The 27,447-nt window shown below is 34.1% G+C and overlaps 1 protein-coding gene across 14 annotated transcripts in view; it reads left to right on the top strand.

Annotated features, from left to right (window-relative positions):
• LCORL (ligand dependent nuclear receptor corepressor like) overlaps positions 1-27,447 on the top strand; it is a 169,044-nt gene that overhangs the window by 26,927 nt on the left and 114,670 nt on the right. For all 14 annotated transcript variants that reach the window (XR_010942934.1, XM_067735616.1, XM_067735614.1 and 11 more), the window contains exon 2: positions 23,572-23,637. Coding sequence is in view for 6 of the 14 variants with exons in the window: in XM_067735616.1 (XP_067591717.1) it covers positions 23,572-23,637 (66 nt within the window). In the remaining 8 variants the exon portion in view is untranslated. The remainder of the gene's footprint in view (positions 1-23,571; positions 23,638-27,447) is intronic.

The raw sequence follows: 27,447 nt of genomic DNA, 5'->3' as shown, positions 1-27,447 counted from the left end.
TTTGTTTACTTTCTCCCCCACGTCCTATATGTCATAATATGTTCCCTGACTTATGAACTAGAGGTGATTTCTTCTGAACCCATGAATATCTCTTTATGGCATCATCCATGGATGTAGCTGTTCTGCTGGTTAGCACTACCATCCTATTCATGGTGCTGAGTTTGATGGAAAGCCTTTAAATTAGCCATGTGAGAATTTACTCTGAGTTGTTCTTACAGGGATGAAGAACATAGTCTTATTTATTCCAGAAAAATACTTGTTTACATGCTAACAAATCTACAATAAAAATCAAGAAGAGTGTGCATAGCCAATGGCACTGGACTATTTTTACACAAGAACTAGATAAATCTTACAATCTCATTAATCTTAAGATCACTAATTTTTTTAACATCTTTATTGGAGTATAATTGCTTTACAGTGGTGTGTTAGTTTCTGCTTTATAACAAAGTTAATCAGCTATACATATGTATATATCCCCATATCTCTTCCCTCTTGCTTCTCCCTCCCACCCTCCGTATCCCACCCCTCTAGGTGTTCACAAACCCTCTAGGTGTTCACAAAGCACCGATCTGATCTCCCTGTGCTATGTGTCAAGCCAGAAATCTTTACCCCTCTCACTCCCACCTGAAAATAATGAAACTGTGTCACCATTTAATTATTTTTTCCATTTAATTGTATTATATGGCTTAAAGCCATTCTCTTTTTCTTAGGTATACTTCTGCCTAAATTTATGTTCTTGTTTTCTCTCTGCTGTATTTCTGCTGGTTTTCTAACCATTCTAGCTTTATTCGTCTTTGCCCTTAATGTGTCTGTGTGCCACTTCCTGCTTGAGTGATCTTTTCTGAATGCAAAGCTAATCCTGTTTCTTGACTACTTAAATGCCTACCATAGCTCATTCTGGCTCTAAGGGTAAATATTAACTACTTGGCAAAATGTGCTAGGCTCTTCCGGATCCCTGTCATGTGCATCTCTCCAACCTTTTATATTGACCTTCTTTTTTCTACCATACTTTTCCAGCTTCTAGACATGCTGCTTAAATTAGTTGAAACTTAAAATTTAAAAATCAGTTCTTCATCACCTGTACTGGAGAGCCCAAGTACAGAACATTTCTATCATTACATAAAGTTCTGTTGGGTAGTGCTATATTTAAGCATATTAAGCTTTTTTTCCCCTATCTCTTTACGCATGCTGCTCTCCTTTGCTAAATGTGTAATGTGCCCTTCCTTGTTTTGCCTCGCTAATTCTCATTCTTCCATTAAGACTCAGTTTGGATGTCCTGATTTCTGGAAAACCTTCCCTGATACCACCTTTTCTTGTCTCTTCCAATTCCAAAGTCTGAGTCCTTGCCTTTTGCCTTAATGTTTATTGCATTTAAATTCAGGAGTCAGTGTTTGAAAGCAGAATTCCAGCAGATACAAAGTATTGAAATTTTGTATAAATTATAGTTTTAGTCAATATAGTTTTATACTGAGTGTGGTGCATGGATTTGCCACCATGGAAGTAAAGATACACTTAAATAGATTTATCATCTGAGTACTTACTGGAGAAGCACCTCATTAAATAATTGTGACCTTAGGAAAAGATAGTTTGTATGTTACATAGGTCACAGTTTTCACATTTGCTACTTGAATGATAATTACATACATCTAATTAGATTTTAAAACACAGAATTGAATCTAGCAACTCACGAATTTGTCTGAAGGTAAATTTACGAATAGAAAAGCATTGTAGCAGATGTATTTTCATTACAAAAATACAGTATTAAATTTGTAAGTATCAGGTCAACTTTAATAATTAGCATTATGATAAGCAGAGTGGGGAATGCAGAAAGCATCAGTATGGGTACCTACCCTCACTCAAGTTTATAATATTGTTGCTTATCGTCAGCAAGTTTTACTGCTGCTCTACTTTAGTTACCCACTACTCCCCATATCTCGCCATCACTTGGTATATTTCACTTCTGTAATCATTAGTTCAGATATATCTCTGTTTGACCAAGATGAGGAAAGATTCATTTCAGCATAATTTTAGGCCTTCAGAAATGGTATTAGTGAGCCAAAGAGAACTTAAGAAAGGAAAATGTGACTTTTTGGGTGAGGAGGGAGAAGACTTCAAATTTTTGCTCAGGGCTTGTCTTTTGTTCTAGGAAAGGGACAAAAGACCTGTTGTTCTTCTTATTTGTAGTAGATTTGGTGACTGTATTTTCCAAACCAAAGATCTGGATGCCTCTTCTAAAGAGAGGTGGGTTTTTTGTTTTGGTTTCTGTTTGCTTTGGGTTTTGTTAATCTATCTAGAAATATGCGGCTATCATGGGATAGGTTTAGATGCCAAATATTAGAATGCCTCTTTATGGCTTATGGAACAGTAGATTTCTCAAGATATTTCTGAACTCAGATATTCAAATTTAAAAGGTATAACTACCAGAACCCCAGTTTCCTGAATTCAGTTGAGTTTACTGAAAGCTAAGTTACCTTTCCACACTCATTGATGACTGTGCCATCTAATTTTCATTCTTCCATCTTTACTCTCAACCCTGACATCATTTTTGTTGACTTTATTTTTTATAAGGATAGCCTATCAAGTTGCCTAAACTTCACAGTTCATGTAGTTCTCAATAATGACTTTCACTGTTCTCTGCTTCAAAAATCATGTTATGCCATATTTAAAATTTTTGGCAAGGTTTTTTTGGCTTACGGGATCTTAATACCCTGACCAGGGATCAAACCCGTGCCCCTTTCAGTGGAAGTGCAGAGTCCTAACTGCTGGACTGCCAGGGAAGTCCCATTGGTGAGGTTTATTAAGGTATAATTTACAAAGTATAGTTCTGTGAGTTCTCACACACTAACAGTTGGATAACCAACCCCTCAGCATTCAAGATACAGAACAGTTTCACCATCCCCAAAAGTTCTTTTTTACTCTTTGGTAGTCATCTCCTTACCCATACCCAAGCACTAACAACCATTGATCTGATTTTGACCCTATAGTGTTATATGAATGGAATCATACAGTATGTACTTTTGAGTCTGGCTTCCTTCACTTAACAGTATGCATTTCAGATATATTCATGTTGTTGCATGTATCAATAGTTTATTCCTTTTGCTGCGTAGTAGTCTCTTATATCACTGTTTATGTATTCAACAGTTGAAGGACATTGGGTAATTGTGAATGAAACTCTACAAACACTTGTGTACAGGTATTTGTATAAATGTAGTTTTCATTCTGTTGGTTAAATAGGAGTGGGATTGTTGGATCACGTGGTGATGTGTGTATAGCTTGTTAGAAATTATCAAATTGTTTTCCAAAGTTGTGCTATTTGGCATTCCTTCCTATAATTTATGAGAAGTCCTGTTGTTGTGCATCCTTAGAAGCATATGGTATTAGCAGTTTCTTTTTAGCCATTCTAATAGGTGTGTAATGATATTTTGTTGAGATTTTAATTTGCATATCAGTGATAAATTATGTGGAGTACCTTTTCATATGCTAATTTGCCATCCATTTGTTTTCTGTGATGTGTCTGTTCAAATCTGTTACCCTCACCCTTTTTTTTTTGAGTGGTTTGTTTTCTTGTGTTTCTAGATATAAATTCTTCATTAAATATATTATTTGCAAAAACTTTACATATGCTATTAACCAGTATTGATACTACTTTTACTTGAGTCAGTTATCTTTTAGAGCAGTTAAAACTGGGAAAATGTCTCTCTATTTTTTTTGTAATTAAAGTATAGTAGATTTACAATATTGTGTTAGTTTCAGGTGTACAGCAAAGTAATTCAGATATATGTATATATATATGTATATATATGTAAGTATATATACAGATTATTTTCCATTATAGATTATTACAAGATGTTGAATATAGTTCCCTTTCCTATGCAGTAAATCCTTGTTGTTTATTTTATATATAGTAGTGTTTATCTGTTAATCCCATACTTCTAATTTATCCTTCCCTCTTCCCCCTTTACCATAAGTTTGTTTTCTATGTCTTTGAGTCTGTTCCTGTTTTTTTTTTTTTTTTTTTTTGCGATACGCGGGCCTCTCACCGCTGCGGCCTCTCCCGTTGCGGAGCACAGGCTCCGGACGCAGAGGCTCAGCGGCCATGGCTCACGGGCCCAGCCACTCTGCGGCATGTGGGATCTTCCCGGACCGGGGCACGAACCCGTGTCCCCTGCATCGGCAGGCGGACTCACAACCACTGCGCCACCAGGGAAGCCCCTGTTTCTGTTTTGTAAATAAATTCATTTGTATTATTTATTAGATTCCACATGAGTGATACCATGTGGTATTTGTCTTTCTCTGTCTGACTTATGATAGTCTCTAGGTCCATCCATGTGCTGCAAATGGCAATGTTTCATTCTTTTTTATTGCTGAGTAATATTCCTCTGTGTGTGTGTGCGCGCCTTTGTGTGTGTGTGTCTTTGTGTGTGTGTGTGTATGTATACCACATCTTCTTTATCCTTTCATCTGTTGATGGACACTTTTGCTATTGTAAATAGTGCTGCTATGAACATTGGGGTGCACATGTATCTTTTCAAATTAAAATTTTCATCTTTTCTGGGTACATACCCAGGAGTGGGATTGCTGGATCATATGGTAGCTCTATTTTTAGTTTTTTAAGGATACTCCCTACTGTTTTCCTTGTTTTCTTGGTTTTTTTTGTTTGTTTGTTGGAGTTGGGTTATGGAAATATTAGTGCCTTTACAGGATCTATTTCCTAGAAAAATTCTTTTTAGCTCAGCATTGCTCTATCTCATCACTAATCAGGAAGATCAGTTGACTTGGAACTATAAACAAAAACAAAACAATATATTTATGAACCTCACTGAATCAGCCTAGAAAAATTGACTTCTGAGGGTGCTAAAGTACCTGTCAAGATGCAGCATACACAGCTTTCCAGGTTATGTTGGCCATTTGTATGTCTTCTTTGGAGAACTGTCTATTTAGGTCTTCTGCCCTTTTTTTTTTTTTTTTTTTTTTGCGGTACGCGGGCCTCTCACTGTCGTGGCCTCTCCTGTTGCGGAGCACAGGCTCCGGACACGCAGGCTCCGAGGCCATGGCTCACGGGCCCAGCCGCTCTGCGGCATGTGGGATCCTCCTGGACCGGGGCACGAACCCGTGTCCCCTGCACCGGCAGGCAGACTCTCAACCACTGCGCCACCAGGGAAGCCCTTCTTCTGCCCATTTTTTGATTGGCTTGTATTTTTGTTATTAAGTTGTATGAGTTGTTTTTATATCTTGGAAATAAAGCCCTTGTCGGTCACATCATTTGCAAATATTTTCTCCCACTCTGTAGGTTGTCTTTTCATTTTGTTTGTGGTTAGCTGTGCAAAAGCTTTCAAGTTTGATTAGATCCCCCAAAATGGGAAATTTCTTTTATATTTCATTTCATCTTAACCATTTGGGGGGAATCTTAACTTCTTTCTGTAAATCCAAATGTTTGGGTGGTAACATTTTTTTCTGCCTGAAGAATTTCCTTTCACATTTCTTGTAGTGCAGATCTTCTGATAATTAGTCTTTCAGTTTTTGTCTGTCTGAAATGTCTTTATTTCACCTTCATCTTTGAAAGGTGTTTTTGTTGAGTATAGAATTCTGGGTTGATAGTTTCTTTCAGCACTTTAAAGGTATCATTCCATTGTCTTTTAGGTTGCATAGTTTTAGATGTGAAGTGTGCTGTAATTCTCACCTATTTCTTGTGTATGTATTTTAGGGTATTATCAGTTCTGTTCAACATTAACTGGAGGCCTTAGCCAAAACAATTAAATTAAGGAGGTGTGTGGGGGGAAGCACAGTGATTTGAAAGAGAAATTACAGTTGTGGTTTTCCACAGGTGTTTGTGTATAAAAATGTAAGAGAATCTATAGATATGTTTTTAAAACTACTAGAAGAGTTTAGCAAGTTTACTGGATATAAATTGGCCACATCCATGTATACCAAAAAGAAACAAGTTTTTTTTTTAGAAGTTAACATTTTTAGTTGGCCATAAGAACTATAAGCAAGAATAACTCCAATAAATGATATGTTTGACCTTTGTTAAGAAAATCATTGAGTGGTATTAAGAATATTTTTTCAAATTATAAAATAGTAATCTTTAACACATTGTGGTATTCACTTAGGAGTAGACAAACAGATCAATGAGAGCCTAAAAACAGATCCACGAAAAAAGGTTGATAAGTTGGGCTTAATCAAAGTTACAAACCTTTGTGCTTCAAAAGACATCATCAAGAATGTGAAAAGACAACGCACAGACTTGTAGAAAATACTTGCAGATAGATCATATATCTGATAAGGGACCTATATCCATATGAACTTTTATAGCTCAATAATGAGAAGACAAATGAACCCAACTAAAAAATAAGCAAAGGATTTGAATAGACATTTCACTGAAGAACATATGTGAATTACCAATAGCACATAATAAGATGTTCAGTATCATTAATCACTAGGAAAATGAGATATCACTTCATACTCACTAAAACGGCTATAATTGAAAAGACAAGTGTTGGTAAGACTGTGGAGAAATTGCTGGTGGGAATATAAGATGGTCTAGCTACTTTGGAAGGCAGTTTGGCAGTTTCTGAAAATGTTAAACATAAAAATACTATATGACCCAAAGATTTCATTTCTATGTGTACTTACCCAATAGAAATGAAAATATACATCCACAAATGCCCATAGCAGCATTATTGACAATAAGACAGAAAGTAGAAACAACCCAAAGTTCCATCAGCTGTCAAATGGATATACAAATGTGGTGAAGTACTAATATGTGCTACAACATAGATGAACATTAGACATTATACTCAGTGAAAGAAGCCAGACAGAAAAGTGCACATATTACATGATTTTATTTATTTGAAATATCCAGAAAAGGCAAATTTATAGAGACAGAAAGTGGATTAATCAGTACCTGGGGTTGGTTATAGGAATGAGGAGACTAGATGGGCAGAAGGTTTCTTTTGGAGGTGATGGAATGTTCTAAAATTAGATTGTGGTGATGATTGTGCATCTCTGTATATATATTAAAATCATTGAATTGAATACTTACAATGAGTGAATTTTATGGTAGGAAATTATATCTCAGTAAAGTATTAATTAAAAAAATCCAGACTTGCATTTTGGGATTTCTTAGGACATAAAGATAGCCTTACTAATCAATTGAGATGGAATGGTGCTTGGGATAAAATTAGATTTCTATATTAGACTCTTCATAAAAATGAATTCTGATGGATTAAAGAACTACATTTGTAAAGCAAAACTTCAAAATTTTATACATACACATAGAATAATTACCTATGACTTTAAAAAATTTTTCCTATACAAAAAAATGTACAACCATAACACAAGATACAAAAAAAGTTTGTTTATGCTACGTTACAACAAAACAACCCCCCCCAAAAAAAACCTCTGAAAAAAATATTAAAATCAGCTATACCTCAAAAAACCCCTGCAAAACTCCTGTTACAAGAGAACAAAACGAAAAATCAAGCCATAACTGGGGGGGTGGGGGAGGGTACAGTTCATGAAATTGCTAATTATTACCCAGAATACTAAAACTGACTGAATTTTTGAAAAGCCCATGGTTCAGTTGAAAAGTTGCAAAAGGGCAATATGAAAATACAACATTTCAAAATACGCTAAATTTTAGTAATAATTAGGGAACTGCAAATTAAAATAAGTGATTTTATTTTCATACGTGTGACAAATATAAAGCCAAGTTTTGGTGAGTATTTGTGGGAAACAGGAACTCTTAAACATTACTGTTAGAACTGTAGGATGATTCAACCATATAATGCAATATCTAGTAAAGTTGAAAATGTTCATACTTGAGAGCCAAGTAATTCTTCCACTTATAGATTTCTACCCCAAAAAACTCTAACACTTGGACAGGATCACACATTTATGAAGATTTTTAATGCAGTTCTGTTTGTAATAACAAAAAAGGTGAAGAGTCACACAGTTCTCAACAGAGAAATGGATAAACTGCATGTACTTATATAAATGAACTCTATAGTCAAACAGAATGAACTAGGAATTTTGGTTTTTGGTAAGGGTGATCTAAGTTATCTAGATCAATCCTTCTGCTGAAAACAATGGAAAATGCTAGATTAAAAAAATTTTTTTTAAGAGCTGAAAAGATAGTTGGGAATACACAGGCTAATGTTAGAAGTAAGAAGAAAATAAGAGGTAAAAAACTGCTTAAGCGTGAAGTCATTTGTTTTATTTGTTCTTTCCTGGCTGACTAGGCAAGAGGATCAGAATTCAAGTCCTGTAACTTGTTCAAGGTAGATATCCTTATATTCCTATCCAAATTAAGCTGGGACTTCAGAGGACCTTGCCTTCAGAGTAAATGCAACCAGACCTATATCATCTTTTTTCCCTGCAGACCCAGGAGGTTGCCTGATGATCAAAGCAGGAAAAGGAAAACGTAAAGGAAGGAAAATATCTGAGATTGAACTTGTCACAGACTGGCCTTCTAACAGATCTGTACCCTGAGTCAATCAAGGAACTTCAGACCATGAAATTGGTTGAAGTGTTGCTGTGGTCTGAATGTTTGTGTCTCTCCAGAATTCCTAGGTGGAAAACCCAAGGGCCAAAGTGATGGTATTAGGAGGTAGGACCTTCAGGAAGTGATTAGGTCCTAAGAGTGGAGCCCTCATGATTGGGATTACTGCCCTTATAAAAGAGGCCCCAGAGAGCTAGCTTGCCCCTTCCACTGTGTGAGGACACAGGGAGAAGTTGGCATTCTGTAACCTGGAAGAGAGCCTTTACCAGAATCTGACTGTGCTTGCACCCTGATCTTGGGCTTTCAGCCTCCAGGACTGTGAGGAATAAATGTTTGCTGTTTATAAGCCACCCAGTCTCTGGTATTTTGTTACAACAGCCTGAATGGACTAAGACAAGTGTATATTAGTTTCCTATTGCTTTTGTAATACATTAACACAGATTCTGTGGTTTAACACAACATTAATTTATCTTACAGTTCTGGAGGTCAGAAACGTGAGATGGGCTTTGGTGGGCTAAAATCATGTTGTTGGCAGGGCTGTGTTTCTTTGTGAAGGCTTCAGGGGCAGAATCCATTTTCTTGCATTTTCTAACTTTTAAAGGTTGCCAACATTCCATGCCTTGTGGTCCCCTTCCATCTTCAAAGCCAGCAGTGGTCAGTTGAGTCATTCTTATAATGCCGTCTTTTATTCTGATTGTTTTGCCTCCTTCCTCCCAGTTTAAAGATCCTTGTGATTATACTGTGTCCACCATGTTAATCTCATTTTAAGGTGAGTGATTAGGAACCTTAATAACATCTGCAATCTTAATTCCTCCCTGCCGTGTAACATAATTTATTCATGGGTACTGGGTATTGGAACATGGATATATCTGTGGAGCCATTCATTATTCTGTTTACCACAGGGTGGTTTCTAGCTGACGGTGCCGTTAGATGCTTTCTGGAAACAAATGATAAGCATCTCTGGAGGAGGTCACATCCATCCTAGGCCTTAGGGAATTTTTAATCTTTTGATGGTAAAAGCCAGTAAGTACTGAATTAAGTGCACAAAGAAACAAGGCAAGATGAGCAAGACCCATCAGACAGCAGAACCAACCCATAAAAGACTATATATATATATATACACACACACATATATATACACTATATGGTCAGATACTAATTTTTTAAATCACTGTGCTTACCATATTTAAAGAAATGACAGACCTAAATATCTGCAAGAAATGGGGAACTGTAAATAAGATGTTAAATATTTGAAAAAGAACATTATAAAACTTGTTTAACTAAAATTACTGAAATCAGCAAGTCAGAGAATGAACTTCACCTCTGACCATGAGGAAGTAAGAGGGTTTGGACTTATCCTCCACTATAGACAGCTAGGAAACTGGACTGTATATTTAAAAGAAATTTGTTTCAGACATTGGAAAACAGGCAGCGCAGAACTGTGGTCCCTGAGGAAAAGGAAACTAATGATCACTCCAGCTTTTTGCCCGGAGGTAGTTTCCAGACTGTAGCATAGGCAGGATTGGCCCAAAAAGTGATCTCGCTGACTGGAGAAGACAAAGGTCAGCCTTTAGGGTGGTGTATGAGTGGCTGGAACTTTCCAGTGGCTGGAAAGGGGAGAGCTACATGTAGAAAGAGCTCAAGAAACCAGCATAGGGTACCCTTGAATCTTTGGCTGAAAACCACTTCATGCATATGTAGGATGACATTCTACAAGGCCTGATAAATAACACCTTTAGGAAAGGACAAGTGCCAGTGAGCTATAATTTCAACAATTTTCAGAACTTACACACACCAACCAGAATAAGTACAGTCATGGAATACAAGAGGTATTCAGTGGAGATCCAAGAAAACTAAAGGAAGTAGTAGAAAGGCTTTTCTGCTTCTTTCCTTAAAGCCTTTTTCAAAACCTCAAAGTGATCTTCAAGTAAGTTAACTTACTGAATGAATCAAATGTGACACTCTTCAAGGGGAAAAAAAAAAGGACTCACAATATAAAAATTCATAATGTCTGGCATCCGAATAAAATTACTTGACATGCAAAAAAGCAGGAAAATTTAGGTCATAATCAGGAAAAATATCAGTCAATAGAATTAGAACCAGAATTAACAGATAATAGAATTAACAGATAAGGATGTGAAAACTATTAAAATTTCCTAAGTATACTCAAGGATTAAAAGGATAGCGTGAACATAATGAAGAGGAAAATGTAAAAAGGAAAGAAATGGTTCAATAAATGGTGCTGGGTCAAATAGATATCAATATAGAAAACATCAGCTCTATCACACCATTCACAAAAAATAATCAAAATGGACCATAGCCCTAAATGTAAAACTTAAATTTCTGTAAGTTTTCAGAGAAGAGCTTTGCAGCCTTGGTGTAGAGAAAGTTTCTTAGAGCACAAAAACAACAACTATAAAGGAAAAAAATGGATGAATTGATCTTCATCAAAATTAACTTCTGTTCCTTGGAAGATAGCATTAAGAAAACAAAGGAAGGCCATAAGCTGGGAGGAAACAGCGACAACATATATATCAGACAAAAGGATAGTATCCAGAATATATTTAAAAACAAACAAAAATGCTCTTACTACTCAATTATAAGAGGTGAAACAACCCAATTAAAATTTTTGCAAAATATTTTAACAGAGACATATGAATGGCAGTAAGCATGTGAAAAGATGATCAACATCACTAATCATTAGAGAAATGCAAATTAAAATCACAATGAGATATCATGACATTAGGAAGGTTTTAAGTCATTTGAATGGTTGAAAAGAAAAAAAAAGTAAACAAAAGAAAAACACACAGTTGACCATACCAAGTGATGTTGGAGTTGAGAAGCCATAATGTAACATTTGTACATGGCTGGTGAGAATGTAAAACGATACAATAACATTTTTTGAATTGAAGTATAGTTAATTTACAACATTGTATTAGTTTCTGGTGTGTAGCAAAATGATTCAGTTATACATATATGTTGTTTTTAATATTCTTTTCTATTATAGTTTATTATAAGATATTGAATATAGTTCCCTGTGCTATACAGTAGGACCTTTTTGTTTATCTATTTAATATATAGTAGTTTGTATCTGCTAATCCCAAACTCCAGATTTATCCCTCCCCCCCTTTCCCCTTTGGTAACCATAAATTTGTTTCCTATGTTTGTGAATCTGTTTCTGTTTTGTAAATAGTTCATTTGTATTATTTTTTAGGTTCTGTATATGAGTGATATCATAGGATATTTGTCTTTCTCTTTTATGACTTAGTTGACTTAGTATGATAACTCTAGATCCATCCATGTGTTGCAAATGGCAATATTTCATTCTTTTTATGGCTGAGTGACACTCCACTGCATATATATGCATCTTCTTTATCCATTCATCTGTTAATGGATACTTAGGTTGCTTCCATGTCTTGGCTATTGTGAATAGTGCTGCAATAAACATAGTGGTGCATGTATCTTTTCGAATTACAGTTATCATCTTTTCTGGATATATGCCCAGGAGTGGGATTGCTGATCATATGGTAGCTCTATGTTTAGTTTTTTAAGGAATCTCCATACTGTTTTCTGTAGTGGTTGTACCAGCTTACATTCCCACCAGCAGTGTAGGAAGATTTTCTATTCTTCACACTCTCTCCAGCATTTATTTGTAGACTTTTTGGTAATGGCCATTCTGACTGGTTTGAGGTGATACCTCAGGGTAGTTTTGATTTGCAGTTCTCTAATAATTAGTGATATTGAGCATCTTTTCATATGCCTGTTGGCCATCTGCATATCTTTATTGGAGAAATGTCTATTTAGTTCTTCTGCCCAGTTTTTGATTGCGTTGTTTGTTTTTTTGTAATTGAGTTGAGCTATTTTTTTGTTTTTTGTTTGTATTTAAGTAGCCCTTGAGTTGAGTCTATCTATTTATTTATTTATGGTTGTATTGGGTCTTCGTTGCTGCGTGTGAGCTTTCTGTAGTTGCAGCAAGTGGGGGCTACTCTTCATTGAGGTGCGTGGGCTTCTCATTGCAGTGGCTTCTCCTGTTGTGGAGCATGGGCTCTAGGCACGTGAACTTCAGTAGTTGTGGCACACAGGCTCAGTAGTTGTGGCTCGCAGGCTCTAGAGTGCAGGCTTAGTAGTTGTGGTGCACGGGCTTAGTTGCTCCACGGCATGTGGGATCTTCCTGGACCAGGGCTTGAACCCGTGTCCCCTGCATTGGCAGGTGGATTCTTAACCAATGCACCACCAGGGAAGCCCTGAGCTGTTTTTATATTTTGGAAATTAAGCCCTTGTTGGTCTCACCATTTGCAAATATTTTCTCCCACTCCATAAGTTTTTTCATTTTGTTTATGGTTTTCTTTGCTGTGCAAAAGCTTATAAGGTTTTTTCCTAGATCCCATTTGTTTATTTTTGCTTTTTATTTTTCTGTTGCCTTGGGAGAATGACCTAAGAAAAACACTGCTATAACATGTCAGAAATGTTTTGCCTATGTTCTCTTCTAGGAGGTTTATGGTGTCATGTCTTAACATTTAACTCTGTAAACCACTTGGGGTTTATTTTTGTGTGTGGTGTGAGGGAGTGTTCTAACTTCACTGATTTACATGCAGCTGTCCCGTGTTCCCAACACCTCTTGCTGAAGAGACTGTCTCTTCTCCATTGTATATTCTTGCCTCCTTTGTCGAAGATTAATTGACCACAGGTGTATGGTTTTATTTCTGGGCTGTCTATTCTGTTCCATTGACCTATATGTCTGTTTTGTGCCAGTAACATGCTATTTTGATTACTGTAGCTTTGTAGCATTGTCTGAAGTCTGGGAGGGTTATGCCTCTAAGCTTTGTCCTTTTACCTTAAAATTGTTTTGGCAATTCTGGGTCTTTTATGGTTCCATATAAATTTTAGGATTATTTGTTTTAAATCTGTGAAAAATATCATGCATAATTTGGTAGGGATCACATTAAATCTGTAGGTTGTTTTGGATAGGTAGTATGGCCGTTTTAACTATACTAATTCTTCTAATCCCAAAGCATGGGATATCTTTCCATTTCCTTGAATCTTTAGTTTCCTTTATCAGTACTTTATAGTTTCAGCATATAAGTGTTTCCCTCTTCAATCAGATTTATTCCTAAGTACTTTATTTTTTTATGTGATTTTTATGTGTTTCACCTCTTTGATCAGATTTATTCCTAAGTACTTTATTTTTTTAATGTGATTTTTAACTTTCCCTTTCTGATATTTCATTATTAGTGTAAAGAAATGCAACAGATTTCTATGTTAATCTTGTATCCTGCTACCTTGCTGAATTCCTTTATCAGTTCTAGTTGTTTTTATGTGGAGACTTTAGGGTTTTTTATATACAGTATAATGTCATCTGCATATAATGACAATTTTACCCCTTAAAATTTGGATACCTTTTATTTCTTTTTCTTGTCTGATTGCTGTGGCTAGGACTTCCAATACTGTGTTGAATAGAAGTGGTGAGAAGAGTGGGAATCTTTGTCTTGTTCCAGATTTTAGTGGGAAGGCTTTCAGCTTTTCGCCATTGAGTATTACGTTGCCTGTGGGTTTGTCATAAATAGCTTTTAATATGTTGAGATATGTTCCCTCTACACCCACTTTGGTAAGAGTTTTTATCATGAATAGATGTTGAATTTTATCAAATGGTTTTCCTGCATCTCTTGAGATGACCATGTGGTTTTTGTCTCTTATTGAGGTGGTCTGTCACATTGACTGATTTGTATATGTTGAACCATCCCTGTGGCCCTGGGATGAATCCCACTTGATTGTGGTGTATGATCTTTTTCATGTGTTGTTGGATTTGGCTTGCTAATATTTTGTTGAGGATTTTTGCATAAAATGATATAATAACTTATGAAAACATTTTGATTTCTTAAAAAGCTAAACAACTTGGGGTTGCCAAGGGGGAGGGTGGTGGGGGAGGGATGGACTGGGAGTTTGGGGTTAGTAGATGCAAATGATTACATATAGAATGAATAAACAAGAAGGTCATACTGTATAGCACAGGGAACTATATTCAATATCCTGGGATAAACGATAATGGAAAAGAATATAAAGAAGAATATGTATCTGTATAATGGAAACACTTTGCTATACAGCAGAAATTAACACAACACTGTAAATCAACTGTACTTCAATTTTAAAAATAAATTAATTTGAAAAAGGTAAACATAAACCTACCATATAACCCAGCCATTTCACTGTTAATTATATATGCAAGAAAAATGAAAATATCCACCGACATCTGACTGGATAATTCCATACGATAGAGTATACTAGAAAATAAAATAACAAAGTAATGATACAGGTGACAGTATGGATAAAACTCAGAATCATTCTGCTGAGTGAAACGGGTCAGGCCAAAAAAAAAATATATGGAGTGTGTACTGTAAGTTTCTATTTTTGTAAAATTCTAGAAAATGTAAACTAATCTATAGTGTTTGCCTAGGATTCTGAGTAGAGGGATAGATGGATTAAAAACAAGTGAGCAGGGGGCTTCCCTGGTGGCACAGTGGTTAAGAATCTACCTGCCAATGCAGGGGATATAGGTTCGAGCCCTGATCCGGGAAGATCCCACATGACACGGAGCAACTAAGCCTGGGACCACAACTACTGAGCCTGTACTCTAGAGCCCGCAAGCCACAACTGCTGAGCCTGTGTGGCACAACTACTGAAGCCCGCGCGCCTAGAACCCATGCTCCGCAACAAGAGAAGCCACCACAATGAGAAGCCCGCGCGTTGCAAAAAAGAGTAGACCCTACTCGCCGCAACTAGAGAAAGCCTGCACGCAGGAACGAAGACCCAACACAGCCAAAAATATATATAAATAAATTTATTTTTAAAAAAGAGTGAGCGTGTGTTTGGAAGTGTTGCAAGTGTTAGTTTTTTTTATTGTGGTAATGGTTTTATGGGTGTATGCATATGTCAGAACTCTTCAAATTATATATTTTAAATATCTGGTGTCCTATTGCAAACTAGGCACTGCAGAAGAAAAGATCAGTGAATTGAAACATAGCAACAGAAAAAACCGAAAATACAGAACAGGTAGAAAAAGAACTAGGGAAAAAAGTAAACTGTGCATTAGTGATTTTTGGAACAATATCAAGTGGTCTAACAATATAGAATTGGAATCCAGAACAAAAAGAGGCCATACAAAAAATATTGGGAGAAATAATTGCCATGAGTTTTCCAAATTTGATAACAACTGTAACCCTGCAGAGATCCAGGTAGCTCAACTTATTTATCCCAAGTAGAATATACACATAGAAAGCCACCCAGAGCACATAATAATCAAATTGCGCAAAGTCAGTAATAAAGAGGAAATTTTGAAAGCAGCCAGAGAAAAAGACACATTACTACAGAGGAATGAAGATGAGAAGGACTGCAGACAGTCAGGAACTTTGCAAACCGTTAGACAATGGAATGATATCTTTAAAGTGCTGGCGTCAAAAGCTGTCAACCTAGAATTCTATACCTAACAAAATGTTTTTTTTTAAGTGAAGACAGAATGATTTTTTTTTCCAGAAAAACAATAGCTGAAAGAATTCATTGCTAGCTAACCTTTAGTACAAAAAATATTGAAGGAAGTTCTTTAGACATAAGATCTACACAAAGGAAAAAAAGCTTACAGAGATTGTAAATATGTACATAAATATAAGAGAGACATTCTCCTGTTTAAAATTTCTTTAAAATAATTTCTCTTTTAAAGTAAAAGTAATGTATTGTGGGATTTATAACAGACGTGGATGTAAAATGTATAACCGTGGCACCGAGAATGGGGGTGGAGCATGGATATATACTGCTCCTATCATTGTCTGTTAAGTCATATTATAATATTTGAAGGTAGACTGAAAAGTTAAAATGAACATTATAAATCCTATAGTAGCAAGCACTAAAAAACTAAAAAGAGGTTGAGCTAATAATAGCGAATAGTGGAAATAAAATAGAGTATTAAAAAATCCTTATTCAATCCAAAAGAATATTGTGGGAGGTGATAGTTGGGGGAAGTAACATATAACAGATGGAATAAATAGAAAACAAATAACAAGATGGCAGATATAAACCCAACCGTATTGATAACTACATTAGATATTAATCATCTAAACACTTCAATTAAAAAGCAGATATTTACACTGTATTGAAATATTAACTGTATGTTTTCCACAGAAACTCAATGTAAATATAAAGACATAGGTTAAAAATTAAAGGATGGAAAAAGATATATAGTTGACCCTTGAACAACAAGCACGTTAGGGATGTCGTCCCTCCACACAGTTGAAAATCTGCCTATAACTTGTAGTCGGCCTTCCATATTTATGGTTCCTCTATATCTGTGGTTTGCATCTGTGGGTTTAACCACCCACAGATCGTGTAGCACTATAGTATTAACTATTGGAAAAAATCCACGTGTGAGTGAACCCACACAGTTCAAACCCATGTTCGTCAGAGGTCAACTGTATAAAAAAAATGCTAATCATAAGAAAGTTGCTGTGTCTGATGTAACATCAGACACAGTAGACTTCAGGCCAAAGGATAAGACTTTAGAACAGGGATAAAGGGGAGCATTTTTTAATGATGATGAAATCAATTCGCAAAGGAGACAATATAAAAAATATATATGCACCTAATATCGTAGATTCAAAATACATGAAGCAAAAACTGACAGAACTTAAAGGAGAAAGATAAGACAGAAGACCAATAGAACTATAGAAGACTTAAAGAACACTTTGTCAGCTAGGCCTAAGTGACATTTATAGTACACTCCACCCAATAACTGCAAATACACATTCTTTTCAAGTATACATGCAATATTCACCAACATAGTACATCATGTGCCACCTGTAAATCAAATCTCAATAAATTTAAAGTGATTGTAATCTAACAAAGCATGTTTTATGGTCACAAGGAATTCAGTTGGGATTCAGTAACAGACTTCTGGAAAATTCCCAAATATTTGGAAGATAAACAGCACATTTATAACCTGGGCGCATAACAATGCATCATAAGGAAAATTACAAACATTTTGAACTGAATGAAAAGACAATTTATCAGAATTTATGAGATGGAGCTAAAGTAGTGAATAGGGAGAAATTTATAGCTTTAAATGCTTTTACTAGAAAAGGACAGAGGTCACATATCAATGTTCTAAGCTTTCACCTTAAAAACTTAGAAAAATAAGTGCAAATGAAACAAAAAATAATTATAAGGAAGAATATAATAAAGGTAGGACAGATATAAAAACCATAGAAAAGGATGAACAATAAAATTATTTAAACCACAGTGGTATTTTGAAAAGATCAATAAAATGGCTAAAAGTTTGGCCAGAGAGATCAATAAAAAAGTAGAGGAGATAATTAAACTGCTATGAGAATGAAAGAGGGCTATCACTGCAGATTGTATAGACATTAAAAGGGTAGTAGGAAAATCTTTTGAACAACTTTATGCAAATAAATACTATAACTTATACAAATTGCATAGCATAACCCTGTTACCATAACAAAATAGACGTTTCAATAGAAAGGATGCTTAAAATCATTAGTCATCAAGAAATTGCAAATTACAACCACTATTATATACCCATACATGTTCCTTACAGTGGCTAAAGTTAGAAAGATTGACAGTGCTAAGTGCTGTATGTTGGTAAGGATGTGGTGCAACTGAATCTCTCACATTTTACTGGTGGGAATGTAAAAGAGTACAGCCATTTTGCAGAACCGCTGTACAATTCCTTAAAATATTAACAGCAAACCAGAACAATCTTACCACTCAGCCCAGCAATAACACTCTTATTTATTCAAGAGAAATGATAACATATATTCACAAAGACTTTTAAACAACTCAAATGTCCATCAACATGAGACTTAATAAACAACTTGCCCTATATCCGTATAAGGAATACACCTCAGAAATTAAAAGCGCTGTTGATACCTGCAACAGCATGGATAAATCTCATTAACAGGTGGCTGAGCAAAAGAAGCTAGACACAAAACAATATATGCTCTGATTCCATTTATATGCAACTATAGAAAAGATAAGTCTAATTTATAATGACAGAAAATAGATTAGTGTTTCTTTGGGCTTTGGGTTGTTCCAGGAAATTTACTTATATGGCACAAAGATACTATTTGAGTTGATAGAAATATTCTGTGCTTGATTATGTTCTTAGTTAAATGAAAATATGCATTTGTCAAAATTTAGTGAACTTTATTTTAAAATGGGTACATAGTATTGTATGACAATTTTATCTCTATAAAACTGACTTAAAAAAATCAGAGGGTGTGTTTGTCAGCTGATTGTGCAATAGAGGGAATTTGTGAAGTGGAATATATATGGTAGAAGAAATTAAATGCAGTTAAGAAAAAAGAAAGAAATGTAAAATATAGGAGAGAGGGCAGCATGAAGTATGTTATGAGAACAGCTTAAGTACTTTTGATCAGAGTCTTAGGAAGGGTGTTAACAGCAACACATATTCACTAAAGGCGGTACTTTAGGCAGAAGCAAAGTATTCCTAGATGAATGCTCTGAGATATGATAAGTAATGAAGAGCAGAGACAGTGGTAAATATGTGTGCAAACATAAAACAACATAGTGTTTAGTGAAGTATATAGAGCAATAGCATAAATAGGAAGGAGGTCTAAGTCCTAGAAGGATGGGTAAAGATTTTGATTAATGTTAGACCTATATCCTAATTTCTGGGATAACCTCAAAAAGAATAGAAATAGAGGGCATAATTATCATATTGATAGAGGAAAAACAAAATTAAGCAATAAATATTCAGTGAATTCCAAAGTTTGCAAGAAAGGTGAAAAATAGAAGCTTGATACAAATAGAACAAAAACAGATAAGGAATTTAAACCCAAATATAAACTCTTAAATTTAAATTACTAAATTTTGACAAAATGTAGTGTTTTAGAAAAAGAAATTCCATATTATTTAATAATACAGAAAGGTTGTAAGGAAATAATTGAAAAAGACATTATGGAAACAATAACAAAAAGTGTTTTATAGGTGTGTAACAAAAGACCATATAGCTGAATGCAAAAATCATTGCTAGAAATAAAAAGGTTCACTTTGTAATTATATGAAGTTCTATTCACCAGGATGATATAACAATTATAAAATTATAAGCACTTAATAATGTAGCCTCAAAAACTTATAAAGCAAAATTTCAAAGAAGTAAAAAAGAGAAATAGACAAAGTCACAATTTCATAGAAGATTTTGCTTACTTTTCTCAACAATTGATAGAAAAAACAGACATTGAAAAACCAAAAGTGTAAAATTGCATCCAGCAATTTTAGAGTATGTATTCTTTTCAAGCATATGCAGAGAATTTTCAAAAATTGTGTATTGACCATAAAGACAGTCTCAGAAAATTTCAAGATTGAAATCATGTTGGGTACTTTCTTTTACTACAGTGTAATTAAGTTAGAAATCTATTAAAAGGATAGACTATCCATATATATTTGGAAATTAAGAAATACACTTCTAAAAACTGTGAACCGGAAAAGAAGACATAATGAAAATTAGGGAATATTTCGACTGAATGATGAGAAAATATGACTGGAATGCAGCTTATTAGATGGAAATCAGTAACTTTAAATGCATATATTAGAAAAGAAGAAAGGCTGAAAGTTAATGAGCTCTTCCATTTCAGGAAGAAAAAATAAGAGCAGAATAAAATAGAGGGCAGGAAGAAATAAAAGCAGGGACAGGAATTAATGGATAAGAAAACAGACATACAATAGAGAAGATCAAGGAATCAAAAAAGAATTCTTTTTAAATCTAAAAAAAAAGAGAGGGAGAGAAACTTTTAATGGCTCGACTAAGAAAAAAGAGAAATCATAAATAACTGAAGTACGGAATGAAAAGCAAAAAGGACATGACTGCTGATATTGTTGACATTAGATAGATAAAAACATACAAGGAAATGTTTTATGCAAATAAATTAGAAAATATAGTTGAAATGGGCAAGTTCCCAGAAAACTATGACTAACATAAGAAATAGAATACATGAATAATCCTTTAACAGTTAAATAAATTTGATCAGTAATAGGCACTTCAGAAAGACTTTATTTCCATTTGGCATCCCTGGCATGTTCTTTTAAAATGTTCAAGCAAGGCATCCTACATTTCCTAATATTTTCCCAGAGAATAGAAAAAGAAAGGACATTGCCACTCATTTTATGAGGGTAGCATAACGTTGATATAAAAACTTGATCAAATACAAAGGAAATTTACAGACCAGTCTCATTACTGAACATAGATGCCGAAATTTGAAAGGACTAATCAAGATAAGGAACCCAGCAAATATGTCTCATGATAATGTTGGGTTTTCCCAGGAAGGGAAGAGGTTTGGTTTAATATTCAATGTAATTCACTGTATCACTATATTCAGAGATTTAAGAAAGAAAAATGACATAGTTATTTCAATGAATTCAAAATAAATTTGGTACTCAGCCTTAAAAAAAAAAGAAAGAAATGTTGCCGTTTGTGACAATGTGGATGGACCTGGAAGGTATTATGCTTTGTGAAGTAAGTCAGACAGAGAAAGACAAATACTGTATGTTTTCACTTATAAATAAAATCTAAAAAATAAAATAAATGAATACAACAAAACAGAAACAGACTTACAGAGAACAAACTTGTAGTTACCAGAGGGAAGATGGGTGGGAGGATGAGCAAAATGTGTGAAGGGGATTGAGAGGTACAAACTACTAGGTATGAAATAAGCTACAAGGTTGTAATCTACAGCACAGGAAATATAGTCAATATTTTATAATAGCTTTGTATGGAGTATAGTCTATAAAAATATTGAATTATTGTGTTGTACACCTGAAATGCAATATTGTAAATCAAATATAAATAAACTGATTGATTTGGTAAAATTCAATATCTTTGCATGGCAGGAAAACACCCCTAGCAAGCTAGACATAGAATGAACTTCCTTAATGTGATAAGCAGTATTTCTCTTAAAGAATACAGCAAACATATTTAATGATGAAACTTGGAATGTGTTCCCATTTAGATTAGATGTGTCAAGGATGCTCACTCTGACCACCAATTTTCAACATCATAATTGAGGTCCTAGCTAAGCCAATAAGGCAAGAGCAAGAAAAAAGAAAGCAATAAGGATTAGAAAGGAACAAAACTACCATTATCTATAGATGATATATTTGTATATGTAGAACATTTCCAGATAAATTATAATTACAAAGTTTAGCGATGTTGTTAGATAACAGAGTCAATATACAAACATCAATTGTGTTTCTATATGCCTACAAGAAATAAAACTTTTAACTAAGGATATCATTTACAATAGCACCAACACTATGCAATATGAATAAATCTTAACAGGCTGTATGTAAGACCTTGGTCTTATCTAGTGAACAGTTGAGGAACCCAGTAGAAAAATGTAAGTCTCTGTTTGCTTTCTTTTCAGGCTTAAATCTAGGAAATATACACTGTTTAAATTCAGTATGCTTACCCCGGGGTGGGGGGCGCTATGCATTTTGTCCAAAATACCACAGAATAACATCCTAAAATAGTTGTTTGCAGTATTATTTTTGGAGTAAATTGATCACATCAAAATAGAATATCTTGGTAATAGAGATTTGGGGCTTGTTCAGTCTGAGTCTTTATCTGATAGTAAGTCTTTTCTGTAGCATTCTTGAAAGCATCCTCTGGTGGGAGTTAATTCACTTTTCTGCCTGAAATTTCCACTCATGGGAACTAGTACTGAATCATTTCACAGAGATTTTTTTAAGTACATATTTACCAAGTACCATGAGAGCTACCTTTACTTTGTCAAATTTAGGACATCATCAGTTGTAAGATGCATCATTTCTTCATGTTCTACTAAATAAAAAAGTCACTTTTCGACTGACACACCATTGATTTTAACATGCATCTTGAGTATAGAGGTTTTTAAACGTTTTTAAAAGCAGTTTATGATTTATAAAACATTTCTACAGAAATATTTCTCGTGTTTTACAGTTTAGAAATATTACTGAGAAAATCTGTCTTTAATTTTTCAGGTCTATCATGCTTCCTTTCGTTTTCTTCCTTCATAATTTAAGCATCCCTAAATTAGTTCCTTTTTTTGGTTTTCCATTTATTTTGCCATCCTGGTCATTTTCCAGGATGCCTTGTAGTTTATCAGTAACCTGCTTAATACTGAATATGATGCAAACTTCAAAAAGAAAATTGTAAAATCTTAATATTAGTTTATCCACAAAGTAGAATACTCAGTTCATGAACTAGAGTTTTGTTAATAAGATTTTCAGTAATTTTTTTCCTTAAAACAAGGCAAAATTGTTGTGTTTTAATTTTTACAAGCAGGTTTAAATTTTATATATCATACTTTTCACAGCAAAAATTTCTCCCCATTGACACTTATTTACTCGTTTTTAAAATTGAGGTTAAAGATGCTACTTTTTTTAAAGTTAACATTTTTTGTAACCAGTATAAACAGGATTGTAATACACGTCTCTTCTAATTATTCTTTTCATCTCTACAAATCATTGCAAAACAAATCTGCTGGGCTTCCCTGGTGGCGCAGTGGTTGAGAGTCTGCCTGCCGATGCAGGGGACACGGGTTCGTGCCCCGGTCTGGGAAGATCCCACATGCCGCGGAGCGGCTAAGCCCGTGAGCCATGGCCACTGAGCCTGCGCATCCAGAGCTTGTGCTCCGCAACGGGAGAGGCCACAACAGTGAGAGGCCTGCGTACTGCAAAAAAAAAAACACAAAAAAACAAATCTGCTCATTATTTTAACCTGGGACTATTTCTAAATGACGAGGTGTTTACTTGTTTTAGAAGTGAATATTTACATTTGAATATTTACATTTTTTTTTTTTACAATCATGTAATTCCTGGTAGTCATTGTGTGACTTCTTGCTGTGTTGTATATATTGCCTAGTTCAACTTAATTCATCTAAAGGAAAAAATGACACCTCATAGTATGTTAAATTTATAATTATCTGATTCATATAGAATTTATGGCTTTTGATTATTGTAAAATTAAGCTTTTTTAGTAGTTAATATACTTTTCTGTCTTTAATTAAACACAGGTTTTGAGAGTATTTTAGAAGGGCTTTATGGACCACGGCTACGAAGAGACCTCAGTTTATTTGAAGGTAATGTTTCTTTAAATTTTATTTAAAAATTTTAATCTTCTGTCCATTTTACAAATGAAAAATGGTTGTTCTATACTAACTTTGTATTAAAATGAATTTGTGATCTCATTTAATTAGAAAATATTTTTAAATAAGTAAATAAAATGATCTAAATATTATTTCTATTACATAATGTAATAATGATAATTACAAAATTTAAAACAAAATTTCTATTATTACATTATTATATAATCTTTAAAAAACTTTTAGTACATTGATCAAAGTAGAAAACAAAGCTTGTTTTTGGCTTAATGGTAAAATTTAATTTTTGTTATTTTAAACATTATGTGCCCTGACTTATTCTTAAAGAGGCCTTAAAAAGGTTCAGTTAAATAAATATCTCCTGTTGCTTATGATATAGGCAGCCTGGAACTCAGATTGTCATTCTGAGATACGCCGCCATGTGTGTTCAGAGTTTTAATACTATTTGTTATTTCTTATGGCCTCCTCTTCCAAACACTCTAGCATAAATCCTGGTGGAAGATTTTGATCTATGCTATAATTGCTATAATATAGTTTAGTTTTTTTATTACTTGCTTGGAAATGTAGAGCACTAGGAGAGAACATTTTTGTAGACATTTGAAATTTTATAGTACAGCTCATTCACAAAATGGGCAGTGCTAGTATAGATTTTCTACTTTGATTTTGGTACAATTATTTCTGAATCTCGTACCTGTTCAGTTTTATATGCTAATAACTCTTTTAGCTTCTATTCTTCTCTGGTACTTTCCATTCTACAAAGACCCAAGGTATCTTGTATAAATAAATCTTTTGAGTTGAGGCAATCAAAAGTTTTCTACTTATTCTTTTTTTTTTTAATTAATGTTGAGCAGGATAATTGAGTTATGAACCATAGAGCTGGTATCTATGAAAGATCATTTGTGCCAACCACCCACGTTCAGTCAGATAAATGATATCCATGCAGAACATGACTTTTAGGATGGAGACTCTAAAACGTGCCTTATTCTAGTGTATTATCATTCTTATGGCTAAGAGCTTTCTCTTTTATCTCTTAACTGTACTCATTTTTCGTTTTATCGTAGTTTAACACTGCATTAAATATTTTTACCTGATATATTTATAAACACTAATTGTAGTTTCACCTATTTTTCTGAGCATGTAAATGAAGAAAGGAAAAATCCGAAGAAACAAGAATTTAACCTGTGCTTGATATTTCTTCAACCTTTCTTTTTAAACCTGCTGTCCTCATTCAGATCAGAAGTCAGCATTATACTTAATTGCCTTCTGATAACCCAAGTTGCAACTTGTAACTCTAAGCGTCTTGCTTCCCTCACTGTCATTTATTTATTTATGTAGTTATGTGTGTATATATTTATGTCTTCGGAAATTAGTTTATTACATAAAGGGCAGAATGTCCTAATGAAATAAATTCTTGTATTTTATATTTAGACTAGTATTTCCTTAGCATACAAGTAACACATGTTCATTTTTGGAAATTAGAGAATACAAATAAATCAGAAAGAAAAAAATTACTCCTAGTTCTATGACCCACAGATAACCTTCACCATTTTTATATAAATTTAAAATATATGTTTAGATGTATTTATTCTTTTATTAAAGTAGTACATACTGTATATACAGTGTATATAGTTTTTTGTGCCTACTGATTTTGTTCACTGGTGTATCATTTGGGTATATAAAGTTCTGGATCATCATTCTTAATGGCAGCACAGTATTACATTGTAGATCTATGGTAGTTAATTTAATTAATTTAATACCCTGTTGCTTATACCTCATTCCATTTATTCTTTTAATTCTGATAGATCTTGTACCTTATATCCTCTTTTGTTCTTTTTTTGGTGGGAGGATTTACAAAATTAGCTAAGCTTTTGGTGGGAGGATTTACAAAATTAGCTAAGCTTTGGAACTTAGCTTCTTCTCACACATAGGCACATATTGATGTTGCCCTTTTTCACCCCAGACGTTCTAACTTTTCTCCAGGTTTCTTAGGTAAATTCTTCCTCCTTTTCTTTGCTCTTTTGAATTAAAAAAAAAAGGTTTCTAATCAAAGTTTCAGGCTTAAGAGGGATAATATTAATTGTAGTAATAAATCTGTATCTGTGCAAAGATAAAGACAGCCATACATTTTGAAGGAAGGTTACAACAGAGCTATCAAAGTGTAGAGCCTTTGAAAAGGCATATAGAAGCTATCCATTATAGACATCTCCAGCTTTTTTCTTATCCTCTTCTTAAATAAGTGTGCTTTCTTTGTTATCATTGTTTAAAATGGTTAAATATTTAGATGTTAGGACTACCAAGTGTAGGTATTTCTCATTATACAAATCTGTATGCAAGAATCACATAGGTGAGTGTATGTTTCTAGATAAATCATTGGAAATCTGAACCCTTGTTACTCACTTTCCAAAACTCAGGAACTAGATGAATTGGCTAGCCAAGGGATCCTTGTATATTACTCTAAATTATTTTTATTATAAAATTAAATGCATAGTATTTTTATTTTATAATACATTTAAGTTAAATAGACTGCATTGCCAATCTGCTACTGCTTCTGTGGAAAAATGTACTCTAAAATTCATAGTGCTACCTTGAAAGTCAACTTTGCCATACAGTGTGTTTTTAATTTTAAGGCTTTTTATCATCTGTATTAGTGTTTTGAGAAGTTTATATTTTAATTCTTGAAATCTATTCAGAGTCACCTCCAGATTGAATGGTTTTGAAAGCTTTTGAGTGTTGCTAATTTTTAATTTGTTGGAAACAAAAGCTTTCTGTCTTCTTTGATCTGTTCTTAGGACTTTTTGTCCTTTTGAGGAAAACATAACTATTATTTCTTTTTGGAGTAAAGTCTCCAAAGAAACTTTGAATGTCATCAATTTTTATGTACTCCTTGAAAAGTTCCCCATACCCTATGCCTCTCTTCTACCAACCCAGAATTCACTTTTCCTGCTATCACATGACTTTTAAGCAGAAATTCACTCTTGTTTTCTGCTTTAGTCAATCCTTTCTCATGTCTTATTGGGGAACCAGTTTCTTTTATTTGTAGGATTGTCTGATTTACTTGCCCTGACTATGGATATTTACAAAATATGAAAAGAGTACAGTAGGCAGGCATAAAGTGGCTGATAGATCCCTATTGGTTTTTCCCTAGCTCTGTCCACATTTCAAAGAGAAATTATATCAGAGGTATGCAAGCGATTGCATCGTGGCCAAATCCAGCTCACTGACTGTTTTTGAATGGCCTGTGAGCTAAGAATGGTTTTTATGTTTTTAAATAGTTGAAAAAAATCAAAAGAAGATTTAATATTTTGTGGCTTGTGAAAACTATATGAAGTCCATATTTAATGCCCGATTAGTACAGTTTTATTGGAAACAGCCCCTCTTATTTGTTGACATATTGTCTATGGCTACTTTTGTCCTTCAACAGTAGAGTTGAATGGTTGTGACAGAGACCATATATCCTGCAAAACCTAAAATATTTGCTCTCTGGCTGTTTATATTATAGTAAAGGTTTGCTAATCCCTGACTTATACCACTGACCAACATTTAATATTTTTGGCTTAATATCCTTTTTTTCCCCCAACTGTTAACACTATGATGATGGAGCAAACAAAACTACTTTTTAATAAGATTTATTGGATGACATATTTTGAATGCTTATTTTGTGTTAGGAACTGTGATGAGCAATGAGGAAAGAAAAATGAATAGGTAGTATCTCTTCCTACTAGGAACCCATACCCTAGTATTAACTAAAAAATGAGTAGCTTTCTAATATGAATTGATGCTTATTTATAT

Source organism: Pseudorca crassidens, chromosome 4 (assembly GCF_039906515.1).
Source record: "Pseudorca crassidens isolate mPseCra1 chromosome 4, mPseCra1.hap1, whole genome shotgun sequence".
NCBI classification, from domain to species: domain Eukaryota; kingdom Metazoa; phylum Chordata; class Mammalia; order Artiodactyla; family Delphinidae; genus Pseudorca; species Pseudorca crassidens.
The sequence above is the reverse complement of the archived record's forward strand: the minus strand, read 5'-3'. Positions and strand labels throughout refer to the sequence as shown.